The 13,912-nt window shown below is 37.1% G+C and overlaps 1 protein-coding gene across 3 annotated transcripts in view; it reads left to right on the top strand.

Moving 5' to 3' along the window:
- The window catches only part of ESCO1 (establishment of sister chromatid cohesion N-acetyltransferase 1), a 29,260-nt gene that overhangs the window by 11,059 nt on the left and 4,289 nt on the right, over nt 1-13,912 (top strand). The window contains exons 7-10 of one of the 3 annotated variants that reach the window (XR_005955986.1): nt 4,928-5,059; nt 10,368-10,490; nt 11,082-11,171; nt 13,679-13,701. Coding sequence is in view for 2 of the 3 variants with exons in the window: in XM_041477741.1 (XP_041333675.1) it covers nt 4,928-5,059; nt 11,082-11,171; nt 13,679-13,822 (366 nt within the window). In the remaining variant the exon portion in view is untranslated. Of the gene's footprint in view, nt 1-4,927; nt 5,060-10,367; nt 10,491-11,081; nt 11,172-13,678; nt 13,823-13,912 lie in introns of those variants that run through there. The other 2 variants (XM_041477741.1, XM_041477742.1) reach the window with 2 other exon arrangements.

Genomic DNA, 13,912 nt, shown 5'->3' with positions numbered 1-13,912 from the left:
TCCTTCCACGCAAATGGTGCTCTCTTCTTACAGGGATGGTATCCTCTCTTATTATCACTTCTTCCCATTTCTTCTCCTCTGCAGCAACCCAGCTTTGTCTTGCAAATTCAGGTGGGCTGTACTTGGTGTCCTTTGTCCCGAAGGGAGGTGAGAATGCTTTGTAACACTAGCTGGGAGCCGCTGCAGGAATTCGGGCACCGAGGCTGCTAACACTGTGCTGTGAGTTAACCCTGGCAGGCAGCTAAGCACCATGCGGCTGTTCCCTCATTGGCCCCAAGTAGGATGGGGAAGAACAGTTTCATAGGTAAAGCAAAAGCTGTGCGTACAAGCAAAACAAAATAAGGAATTCATTCACTGCTGTTCGTCAGCTTGCAGGTGTTCAGCCTTCTCTTCATCACGTGTAACTATTGGGAAGACAAATGCCATTAATTCCAAACATCCTCCCCTTCCTCCCTCTTTCCCCAGCTCTTACTGCTTGGCAGGATGCCGTATGGCATGAGATACCCCTCTGGTCAGATGGGATCTGCTGGTCCTGGCTCCGTCACCTCCCAGCTTCTTGGCACCCCCATCCTCCTCACACAGCAGTGTGAGAAATGGAAAAGACCTTGAATGCTGTGTAAGCATTGTGCAGCAGTAGCTAAAACATCCCTCTGTTATCAGCCCTGTTTTGGTCACAGATCTAATACACAGCACCATAGCAGTTGCTGTGAAGGAAATTAACCTTATCCAAGCCAAAACCTGTGCTCATCAGAACACTTCCTGTAATGTTCCTGCTTAATACTTTTGTGTGAGTTCAGAATGGATTGCCTGTCCATCGTAAATATTTGCAGATTTATTTTCTTACTTTGTATTGCTTTTCGTATTGCTTTAGCCAATGACCAGTGAAGAGATAATTTCATGATGGATAATGACCGTCCATTTTAATTTTTCAAATATGTTAACGAAAATTAGATGTATCACAGCTCTGAAAGCTTCAAGTTGATTTATATCCTTTTGTTAAAATAGCTTTGTAGGAAGGGCACTGGTGATGGGTTGGGATTTTTTTTTGGTTTTTTTCTTGGTTGGTTGGGGTTTTTTGTTCAAAATGAAGACTGGATTTTATTCTGAGTTGGGACATCTCTTCTGATCCTGCTGGTCAGCAAGGGGATCTATCCATCAGTTTCAGTCTTGAATGCATCTTTCACTGAAACAGCATTCTTTGACCTTTTTATTTACTGCGGAGAGCCCCAAAATCTTTGTGTTGTTTCTTCCTGCATTTCTTGTATTTCCTTTCCAGCCTGCCTGTTTCACTGGCTAGGCTTTATTCTTTGTTCTGTGAAAAGGCTAGAGAAAAGAGGAAAAAACAGTTTTCCTCTAACTAATACTAGGTAATCCAGAAGAAGGTGACCCAATCTGTGACTGAAGAGACAGAAAAGAAAGGAAGAAAAAAAAAAAGGCCCCTTTTCATCTCCTACAGAGGCACCAAATGCCTTTTTTGCTTGCAGGGTTCCTTATTGCACATGTGGAGGATCAGCAGACATGCATCTTCTCAAAGAAGATATTGGTAAGACTTTCCTTTCTGTCTAACACCGAGTTAAGAAACCTTGTGAAGTTAAGGCAGTATGGTCTCAATGTTCTATTACAGTTAGCCTGTAGTAGAACAGTGGATATCCTGTACTTTAGGATTGCCTGAGATGCTGGAATTCTTAATTGCCATGTACATGTGCAGCATTTGCTTAGGAAGTAAAAGTATTTTTTCTCTTCATTGTTGTTTAGAAAACTGAATTGTAAATGGAATGACAACATTTTTTTTTCTGCCTGAAAACCCACATTTTCCTGAGTATTGTTGCTCTGAAAAACATTAAGTTGTGAGAGTCAAACCTCTTGCATATTTTTCTAGTTGTGACAAGTCAGCACTTTATTTGTTGGTATCTGATGCTTGCTGAGAAGATTCCACCCCTCCACTTTCAAGTCCCTGTTATATTTACTCTCATACATAGTACAGAATGGTGCTCCTAGGTTATTGGGGTTTGGTTTTTTTGTTTTGTTTCTAGTTTTGTTTTGTTTGGGGTTTTTTGTTTGGTTTGGTTTTTTGTGTTTTTTGTGGGTTTTTTGGAGTTGTTTAATTTTGTTTTTTGGCTGGTTGTTGTTGTTGATTTCTTCCCATTAGGAAGGTCTGGCAAGCTTTAATGCAGTATTATGATTTGGGATCACTTTTTTCCTCTGAATGCATGTCCTTTCCACTTTTGCTTATGCAATGACATCACTTTAAAAATAGTCATCCTGTAGATGTTTTGTTGAAGTACAGACATGCATTGATCATAATTCCTGACTTTATTTTGCATGTCTTTTTTTGTTGTTGCAGTCTGTGTTGGATTTTAAACCTCCTGCATTTAATTTTTGCGTGTGCTGTGGCTTTGAAATAGTACTTCAGTTATACAGAAATCTTCTTCCTTGTCTTCAGGAGACTGTAAAATATTTCCTAAAGGCTATAGTCCACAGTTATTAGGGCTACAGAATTTAAAAGATTGCTTTAGATACTACAATGTGAGTTTTTCTGCTAATTTATGAAACAGGGTTTTCATATTAACCTCTATGGGTAGCCCATTGATACAACTGAATGTGTGTAGAATAGTAATATCAGTGAAATCCGTAAAAAAAAAATCCAAACAAAAAATTTCCCCCTGCAAAACTCAAAGCCACTGATACCAGCAATGTCTGAGACAGTCTGACTGTAAAATACAGTATGGCAGTACTATTCCAGGGAACTAATCTGTTCCTGGAAAAACAGCATTTGTATTTGCAAGGCAAGATGGGATGAGCTAGGGAGCTGGACAGCTTTGAGGGTATCCTTGCCTTGAGTTTTTTCTGATTACTTCCTGCATAATTAGGGTTTCTTTGGCTTGAGATTTTTTTGATAATAAACTTAGAGGTTCATTTCATTCCTTTAGCTTCTTGATGATTTGAACAGAAATTGTTATGAGACTTAATGCAGTACCAATACTTGACTTGCTTTATGTAGCTGATTTTCTAATTTAAGTGGTGGAGGTTTTTTTTTTGGCATATATTCCAAGCATCAAAATACACTTCCTTTCCACTTATCCTCCTCAAGGTGTAGGGGATATGTTCTCCGTCTTCAGGATAGGATTATTAAATCTGGTTCAGTGGGTTCATCTTCAGATAGTCAGCTGCACTGCCTTTTTTATCTTTCTTGTATTAATCCTTGAAATGCAGTGTCTTTTGGTGGCTACTTTGTTTTTGGTGGGTGCTTTGTTTTGTGGCTTTAAAGGAAATCTGGAAGTAAAATAAAATATGTTTGGTTCAATTTTTGGACTTTTAGAAAGCTCATCTTATTCTGACTTTACAAATCTAACCTCAGGGTTCCTCTTGCCCTTCAGAAGCATAGTGTACTCCTGTTTCTCCTTCTGTATATGGTAGTGATCTGTACATTGATGTATGGTGAAAGCAATGACTTCCCAGATTCAGCTTCTTTCTTTTGGCTGAGTTCCACAGATGTACTCCTAAGGAGATGTTCAACTCTGAATTTGTCTGGCCTGTTGTGCCTTTAGTTTCTTCTTGGAAAGAAACTGATACCTACACTTTAGATGTGTATTAATGTCTCTTGGAAATAAGTTGCTGTTGTGTGGAGAATTGAACTGTTGTTTAGCTCGTAGACGTGTCTTTGAAGATGGAAGGAATAGGAAGTGTTTTGTAAACACTTCTGTGTTGCAAAATGCTTTCTTCTGTAAAATAGGCTTTTTATTATACCCTGAATATTTTCAGCTCTTAGAAAACAATATTAAGTTCATGTGATCAGTTTCCTTGCAAATTGTGCGCACAGGTCAATTTAATGTTAAAAAACGTTCTCAAATCTTTTTTTGCTTATGTTGTGTACTGGTTTAGAGTATACAGTAAGTTCCTGTTTCTCTATTGCTTGTGCTGTATGTTAAAACAAATTAAAAGTGACATTTATTGCTGGTTGCATAAGCTCAATTTCCAGATGTAGTTAAAGACGAAAAAAAAGTAGTTGAGCATTAAGCTGTAACTTAAACATGCCTTTTTTGGCTAAAGATTTTATTCTAACTGGTGTTCTCTTGCTCTTTGCAAAAGGCAGCCGCAGCACCTGATACTCCACCCTTCGTTAGGCGCTGACTCCAAAATCTGAGCATGTTTCCAGATTACTAACACTTTTAATGAATAAACATAAAGCAGTAGTTATTGAGCAGTGCCCCGAGTTGGGTAATGGTTGCATATAGAGTAGCAGGAGAACCTAGAAGGTCATGAGTGGTATGATTTTCCATTTGCAGTGTAGCTGCTATGCAGTGTCTCAAAAATTGCTTTGAAATATTTGATTTTTGTTAAAAACTAACGAAGGTAGTGATCAGCTGTTGCAGACATATTGCTGATCTTAATAATTATTTCCATAACTTTCATTTTTTATGATAAGTTTCCAGACTTTCAGGAAAATGGCTCACCTGTCGCCTACCTGAAAGCAGCTCACAACCAAAGACAGGCAGCAGCAGAAGTGTAGGGAAAACCAAGTAGTGTGGGGCTGGATATGAGAATTTTCTTTGTGGAAGATGTTTATATTTTGGCAGATGATGAAATGAAGGAAGAAATCTCTGTTCTTTGTATGTCATAGAATAAAAGTAATTTGTTCAAAAGCAATGGGGGTGGAGCTACTATTCTTAAGGTAGAGTTTCCCTTGTGATTGATGCCTGTGCCTTTTAAGGGTATATAGGTTGTTGAAAGATGAAATTCTGAATTCTGTGCTTATTGTTTCTCCTGTTTGACCCCATTTTAGTCTTCCTGTTGAGTTTCCAGGAGATATGCTATTAGGAGGGATATCTGATTCAATGGAAGTTCTGTTTAACTGTATTTACTGTGCAAGGAATTGATAAGTTCCTGCTTTGTGGGTTATTGGTTTGGTTTTGTTGTTTTTTTATAGGATGGAGGACAGAAGAGATTTGGTGCTATTTCCTGTAATATTTGTGGAATGCTTTACACTGTGTCAAATCCAGAGGATGAAACCCAACATCTGTTATTCCACAACCAGTTCATAAGTGCTGTTAAATATGTGGTAAGAAAACCTTCTCTTTTGAAAGACATAAACAATATCTTTTGTTTGCTTTGTACTAGTTACAATTCATATTACATTAAGTTGTGTTTTAATAAATTATTATCACAGTAGGCGATAAATCATCCACTTTGGGAAATAAATGTTTTTAAGAGCCATGGTAGACAGGTTATATATTATGTATAAAAATAATTAGTACAATAATGGTGTTCCATTGTCATATTATTACTTCTGCTACAATTACCTGATCGTGGGGAGGTGTGAGGGTAGTGATCGCAAAACAAAGGAATGTCACTGTTCTGAAAGTATTAAATACAGGTTTCTCTACAGCTGATGTTCGCAGCAGCAGTTGACTTAATAGTCAGATGAAGGGCTGACTGTCCTGTTTTTTTAAGTGTGTGATCTTAGAAGACTTAGAAATTACTTTTCCATTAATTACGTGTAATTTGAGGAGACACTGCCTAAGAATTCAACTGATAGAATTTCATAGCATATTGAAGCTATACTGAATTTACGAGAAAGTGATCTTTAAAATACGTATTTGAAAATTTCATTATATATGCTGTCTCTGAGTATCTCTCATTAAATCTCAGATTTGAAAAATTCTGTATAATTTCAAGTATATTGTAAAATCAGCTACTTCACAGTAGCTGATATTACAAGACATAGGAAATGCCTGTTCACATGTCTGAAATCCAGAACAGAATCCACAAAGTCTGTTTTCTTATCATACATGTTACCTTCAGTACTCTACACTCGAGTAGATAAGACCTCCAGGATAACTGAACTGAGGCCACCTATTTGTTTGATGTAGGCGCCAAATGGCTGTTGGGCTACTCTTAGATCTCAAGCACACTTTTATCCCACTGTTTGCAGATATAAAGATATAACTTCATCCCTGAAGTGTTAGAAAGTCTCTGGTGAATAGTTCTGGTATTTATTCTGTCCTTGGTTAGTTTTTGCTAAATAATCTGGACATCTGGAAAGATCTCTTCTGATACATGTTAGGTATATTGTCGGGTGGGACTGGGCAGAAATTGTGATGGGACTCAGTACAGTATAATGGCAGCATAAAACGTGTTTCCCCATTGTATTCCTGTTTGTCCTCCCTCTCCCCACCCAAGTACTTTCAGATTTTGAATGTTACCAAAGATGTAAACATAATTCACAGAAGATGATGTTTAGTTCTTTCGGACAGAAGCTCTTTGACACATGAGTTCAGTAGCTTCATGTAGGTAAGAAGCTGTACTGAAGTTTTGGATATTTTGGAAGTTGAAAGAGCTGAAATCTCACCCTTGTGTGTATGTCTAGGGTAGCTACATAATTAACATGAAAGTGAATGAGCAGACTTAAACCAGTCATAAATAATTTCATACAGAGTTAGGTATACTTTTAATTTGAAAAAAGCTTTCCCTATTGTTTTCTCATTTGCTAGCCATCTTCTTAAAACTTCCAATAATGTGTACTCAAGCAAATTATTTGTATAGTCAGTTCAATGAGTAAAGAGTTGTCTCTCTGTAATCTTTTGAGACTTTTTTGTGCTTTATGACATTGTAGACGATTATAGAGCCATGGAGCCATGATTTAGATGGTTATTCTGGAACGGAAACTATGGAGTAAGAGGTGAAAGAAGAACTCTTAGGAGTCTTCAAATTGCCCTATGTTTGGTTTTTTTTTTTTTTCCCTCTTAACAATCTTAACACGGTTTTCTGCATGGATAAGGAACTTTTGCCATTCTAAATAGATGAGTTTTTCCCACTAGTCATTTGATCTGGAGTCACTGGTTCTTGGTTGATAGTATTGTGACAGAAACATTCTCACCTCCTCTTAGAAAATAACTTCAATTTAAGATAAGCCTTCTTGGCAGCAAATTAGTACACCAAGTGACTACTTGTTAATTCTTAGTCATCCAGAAATACTGGAATGATTGCTAATTTTCCTGGTTTTGCTAGGAGGTTTTTAGTGGGGATTTTTGGGAGGATGGTTTATCGATATTTGTTTGTAGTTACTGCATTGAAATTTTAACTGTCTTCCTTGCCCTGACAGTGTTAACTGGATAGCAGCATCAGGGGATTAAAAAAATGTACTAGGGAAAGTCCTGGTAACTCCTTGGTTAGACTTGCTGGTCCAGGAACACCTGGTCTCAGTGACCTTGACATGTTACTTTTAGGCTCTGCAGACACTCTTTATAAGCAGTTAATATGTTTGGCATTACTTGTGATTCAGAGGCCATTGTAAGGGATTTTATAAGCATTTGTCATTCTCTTGTCATTCACATTCTCCATGCCGTATGATGAGGTCACAGTCTGACTGGAGAAAACTTTTCTCAGTTTTTTCTCTCTTTGAAGCGTCTCTTGTTATGGGCTTAGTAGTTCTATGAATGATTCATTTCACAGACTCAAAAGTAGGTATATATACATTGTCATGCTCCTTGCTGTGAACTGTGAAAATGGACATTATTGTTAGTCTCTTTCCCACCTGCCTGGAGGTGCTCTGTTTTGAGTAGTAGAAGGTAGCTTGCATGTAAATAAATTATTTACTATCTTCAACAAACCTCAACTTTGTTCAGTGGGTTATTTTAAAGGCCTGTCTTACTCCTTGTAGTAATAAATTCTGTTTAGGTCTCTAGAAATACCAGGATGACCCCAAAAGGAGGACAGGCTAACAAGGAGTTAGTATTGGATACTTGTTTTGTTGTGAGTGTCTGATAGAGATGTTAAGGTAATTGTTGGCCTTGTGTGTAGAGAGAAAATTTGACAAGTGTAATGACAATTTCTAGATTTGAGAACAGAAGATTGGCAAGGATTGATACAGGTTTTCCTAAGGGTGACATTTTCTATTAATAGAAACATGCAGATTAAATTAGCAAGAAGGTAAAATGGCCAAGGGTAGCACTGGAGCTGGAATGAGAGATGTCCCCAGCTGCAGACAAATGGAACAATCTGTCTCAATTTCCTCTGGTTTCAGACATCTGGAAGTCTCCAGACTTGATGCCATTCTAGTGTGTGTGTGCACTGAGCAGTGATGCACACATCAGGTGTTAGTTCCAGCAGGATGGGCAACTCTATGGGATGGATAAAGGATTCAGTTTTCTGTAATCTTCTAGCTGTGATACCACACAGTATCAATTCTGCAACCTTTTTCTGATACTATGTAGGATCAGCTTAGTATTTGTGCAAAATATTTTTGTAAGAGCAAGGCATGTTTAACGATGTTCTGAAGTTGCAAAGCCAAAACCTTAAGTTATTGATTATAGATTCAAGTAAATGCTTCTGGATTCAGGTGTCATGTGATTGCAGTTAATGTGTTTGTATTTCAAATTCATCTTCTTGGTTAAGAATATTTTGAGCTTAAGAAAATGGAGGAAACTGTTATTTGGGCTATGTAATCTTGATAAGTTTACAGCTATTCTGCTGTAACTGCGCCCAAGTTAGTCTCTGAATTTCTTAGGATTCTCACATTTAAAGAACAGCAATATTTGACTTCTTGGCATCCAAAGTTACTAGGATATTGGGATTGAAGATGGCGCTGAATTTCATGTCATCTTAGAAGGATATCATACTTGTCTTGATTTGCATTAATTCCTAAAGTAATGCATCTGTATGACATAAAAATAATGTTACAAATGAAGTTCTTACCATTAGTATCTTCTGTGAGAAGTTTTAATAGTTTAATTGTTATATCCAGGGATCTTAATGTGTTCTGCAGTCAAAAACTCATTCTCTGCATTCCATGCATAGGAAGGAGAGGCAGAATATCTGTAGTTGTCAGGAAGAAGAATGCAGCAGACTCATTTCTCTGCTGCAAATTGTCAAGAACAATAGTTTACAAAATTTCACACTAGACTTCATTACTAGGGAAAACATTCATAAATGCTTTTCTTATTGAAGACCAAGAATTATACAGTATTAACCATATTTTCCTCAGTACCTCAGTATTTTTGAGGAAAAAAGCCTTATGAGAAAAAAAAAAACTACTGGGTTTTTTTCATGTTTTTGTATTTGGTTGAGAAATAGCAATTAGAGAAAAGCCAGAACTGGCATAAACAGGCACCAGCATTGCTATTTCATTTCATACTCATATGTAAGAATTTCTAAAAACTTAAGAAATTCATTGGAAGCAGGCTATCACATCTGCTAACTTACACTTCTAAAGACCCAATCTACATCAGAGATTATTTTAAGCTATAAACAGAACATAATTAATGAAAAACAGAGCACTGAACCTTCAGTTACTGAGCTGTTAATGTTGGAGCCATCATTACACCTCTGTTCTACCTCGTTTTTTATATGCATACATCATATCCAGTGGAAACAATGAACTGCATCTGTAGTGGTAGCTACTGTCCACACTATTTCATGACCTGGTAGCAAGTACTTGTCTGTATTGCCCTTTTTGTAATGATATACCTTAACCTAAAAATTAGTGTTGAATTTTCTGCATTAGGCTTGTGGCAGTCTGGATGCTGTAATGGCAGGATTATCAAACAGATTGCATTTATATCCTGAGTGATGATTTAAAGTAGACTGTAAAAAGCTCTTGCAGAGCAAACAGGTAGCCAAAAGGCAGAAAAAGACAAAAATTTGAGAGAGGTAAGGTTTGAGGTTGGAGAGTAGTAATCATTGCCTGATTTTTGATGCCTTTCCTGAATACAGTCTTGAAAAAGCATGTCACAGTTCCACAAATTACACTTTCCAGCACCCCTAAATATGATGACACTGCTGTTTACTGCCCTTTGTGTTCAGACCATAATGTATATAAATTCAAGCAGGATCTTCATTTGTTCAGTTACTACTGAGAAGAAAAGCAGACAGGATTAAAATGGTGTCTGTGTTGCAGCGATTGCCATGCTGGGTGCTAAAATAATACTTAAATAGTTTCAGGGCTGGCAGCAAGTAGATACATTTCTAAAATTATTCTCTTCATGTGCTGCTTGGGGTAAGGGAGTAAAATCAGTATGAATAAAATGATGTACAGATCAAGTATTATAACACTGAAGTTTAACATTTTTTGTGGTAGTATATATGGCATTCGTATAGTGCCAAATGCCATTGCTTGGTCTTCAGTCAAACGTTATTTTATGGGAAGGTGCAAATTTCAATGAGAATCACTCCATCAGTATTGTTTCTTCAAAGACTTTTTTATTTAAAGTTGCTTTGAAGTAAGACTTGTAGATCAGCCTTTTTAGTGGCTGAAGTTACTTCTGCATTCAATATTTTTAGGTCCCATCAAAGCAACTTGAGTTCTAATATCTACCAGTCCCATCTTGCTAGATTTAAGTGGCTTTTTTGTTTTGTTTTTTTCCATGCAGGTACTGCTCATTATTCACCACGAGTGTGGATCTGAAGAAGAGTTAATTACCTCTATTTTTTTGAGCATGTTTATACTTCAGATACACACAACGTAGTCTCCTTCCCTATTAGATTCTTAGAAGGTAGTTATAAATTTTTTTCTAGTATCCTTCTTGTGGCTTTAACAATTATGATCAGTAACAAAATAAACTATTCCTTACATTTTGGGCAACTGCATGCCAATCAGTTCACTTAGAACCTCCTGGAGGTCTTTCGCATGCCAGACTTTAAAAAACTGAGTGTGTATTTGTGGAGGTAACTATGTTAAAAAGAAATCTTCTAATAAAACTTAGGGCTTTCTCATTCACTGGACTTCGAAAAATAAGTATTTATGTGGTTTGGAAATCAGTTATGTGAGCTGAATTTGTTACTTCTGTTCTAAAATTGAGTTTGTGCTGCAGTTCTGGGGGAAAAAATCTAGTTGGGAATTGTAAGACACTTTCATATTGTTTTTAGATTATAGTTAGGTTACTGTATAAATAATTGTATAAATAACATCGTGTTTTACCTGTTATTCTCATTTTAAAAGGCTAGCTGAAGTTTACTTCTCTAGTAAAGCAACTGCTAAATTCTGTGAAATCTGCATAAATTCAGTGTCCAGAACAATAATTTGCCACTTCTGTTTGTAAAAGTGCATCATGTATATGATTTAGATAAGTGTTTGTTTTATTTAGGGCTGGAAAAAGGAGAGAATCTTGGCTGAATATCCTGATGGAAAGATAATAATGGTTCTTCCTGATGACCCAAAGTATGCACTTAAAAAGGTATGGTGAGAAGGACTGGACTTGACTGCTTTGTTTGACGTTTTCATATAAATAATGAGAATGTTCATAGAAAAGTTTGTGTCATTTGCATGTGAACAGTTGAAATTGGACTCAAAACAGAACCACTGTTCTGATCCCTTTTCCACAGACAGATCAGATGCCTCACTCTTAAGCACTGCTGGTTTCTTCATAGAGAGGCTGGGCAGGGGTGGGAAGACCATCAACCAGCTGACTTCTTAAAGTTTGGTGTTGGTTTGTTTTAAGTATCCTTGCAGAATATCTGACAGATATTTATGTAATATAAACTTCCCCTTATATTTAAATGAAGTGAAATTTACTAACTTTATAACACAGCACAAATGTGGCACCATTCTCTAGGTGACTTTCTGATAAAAACAGAATTAGATGGAAAGTGGCCCAAAGTCATCTAGTCCATTGCCATGTCCAAAGCAGGATTTGCTCTGATTATGACGCATCTGACAACTTCCTAAAAATTTTACCACTAGAGGTTAGTCTGACCTCTTCAGACTGTTTTACAGTGCTGTGCTAACCATAACAGTAGGAAATTTTCCCTGAATGTCTTAACAGAATCTCCATACTGCAATTTAAGCTCCTTATTACTAATCATACTTCCACAGCGATAGAAAACATCCTTCTTTTCCTCCTTGCAGCAGATCTTTTGTGCCTGAACAAACTGATTCTTTTTTTTTTTTTTCCTTAAGGAGATTGACTGGATGTGCTGGATTTTTTAGTTTATACTCCTAAATGATGTTTTTTAGAGCTCCATTCATTTTCTTGCTCTCTTCTAGCTAATCTCCATTTGTGCCATGATTCATGTCTTCCTTGAAGCTCTAAAACTGGGCCCAGCACACTAATGGGGACTTAGGGCAGTTGGGTACTTCAGTGTCCTGCTGGCTAACCTGTGTTCATACATATGGAAGAGTCATTTCACTGTAGCCTGGCACTGACTCTGCTTAGCTGGGGATTTGCTGTGGCTGATAGGGACTTTTTACAGTATCCCTGTCACAGGGTCACAGAATGGCTGAGGTTGGAAGGGACCTCTGGAGGCTGAATTGATGCCCAAGACAGCTCTTGCTGCTGGTGTGGCTGTAGAAGGTTTCTTTAGTCTGAGTTACTGAATTAAAATGAAACTACAGATTTTCACAATTTATGCAGATAGGTTAATTCGTTTAGTTGTATTTTTTTGTGGGATTGTCTTAATTTTAGTTTAAGTTTTATCTTATTTGTTGTACGTTCATTTTTTTAATATAGTGGCTGAAGAAAAGGAAGACTGTAGCAAATTAAGTCATTTAGGATAGGGTTCTCTGTCTAGTTCTGTGTAGCTGAAGTTGATAGAATCTTAGAGCTGTCACAACCATGGGTGCCTAATTTCAAGAATAGTTTTGCTTGGTGTTTCAGATAATAGGATGTGTCATTAAATTATTAGTACCTGAAGGTGAGAAAATAGAGAGTAATCAATACCTGTTAAAATTATTTTTAAAGCATTTTTAACACAGCTTTCTTTACTGCGCGAGTGCCTGTTTATTGGGACAGATTGCCCAGAGAGGGTGTGGAGTCTCCCTCACTGGAGATATTCAAGCACTGTCTGGATGCAGTCCTGTGCCATATGCTCTGGGATGGCCCTGCTTGAGCAGGGAGGTTGGACCAGATGTGGTACCTTCCAACCTGACCTGTTCTGTGGTTCTGTGATACTCACAGGAGCAGTAATTCTCCTTGTGCATTACTACTGTAACTACAACTTGCATTCAAGAAGCTTATGCCATTCAATGCACCATAGGTGAGGGCACCTTCTTTGTCTTACAGGAGATGAGGGATGATAGAGGCTGTTCCAATGTCCAGATGTAGGTTCAGGAATGCCTCAGTAAAATACCAGCTCATGTATAAACTTTCATTTATGTTCATGCTGAAGATTATCTCTTTCTTCTAAACCTGCTAATACTTAAAAAAGAAATTAGTTTTAGTTTCAGTTGCTCTTTGAAAACCCAATGGAAGAGTAAAAAGCTGAAGCAAAGAGACAGCAGTTACTCCTTTAAAACAAATATCTGTATTTTCTATCTACCTTGGCACTGTGCCTGCTGTTATCTGCTCAAAACCCTTAATGGATTAGTTCTTTCAAGACTTCAGAAATAACAAAAAATCTTAAACTGCTTTAACTTTCCTTGCAGGTCTAATTGACTTCTAAAATATCAGAGCTCACGGTTTGATTATCAGCATTCTCTCTATTAGCCTTTGTCCAATGAAGTTTGGACTTAATGGAAGCTGACTGAGGGGTCTCTACTCTTCCTATTTCCAAACGAGCATTGTTTAAGGAACATTTATGCAGATGATGTGTTGCAAGTTACTTGGGTTGATCCTTAACTTCTGGAACAGCTTTCAGTGTGCTAGATACCCTAATACATTTCTGCAAGTCTGTGATTTTAATGTAAATTTATAAAAATGTGCATTTAGATGAGTTTGTTATACAGTATTTAAAATTATTTTGACAGGTTGAAGAAATCAGAGAAATGGTAGACAATGACTTGGGATTTCAGCAAACTCCTCTCATGTGCTACTCTAGAACTAAAACTCTTCTTTTCATTTCTAATGACAAAAAAGTCATTGGCTGCTTAATTGCAGAACATATCCAGTGGGTAAGTGATTGAATTGGAGAAAGATAATCTATGTCAGTGCTTAATAACTGTTTTACACAGCAAATTATTACTCTGTGTGTGTCCGTTCCA

Source organism: Pyrgilauda ruficollis, unplaced genomic scaffold, assembly GCF_017590135.1.
Source record: "Pyrgilauda ruficollis isolate IOZ18807 unplaced genomic scaffold, ASM1759013v1 scaffold41, whole genome shotgun sequence".
Lineage (NCBI taxonomy): Eukaryota > Metazoa > Chordata > Aves > Passeriformes > Passeridae > Pyrgilauda > Pyrgilauda ruficollis.
Note: the sequence above shows the minus strand (reverse complement) of the source record. Positions and strands in the feature narration are given on the sequence as shown.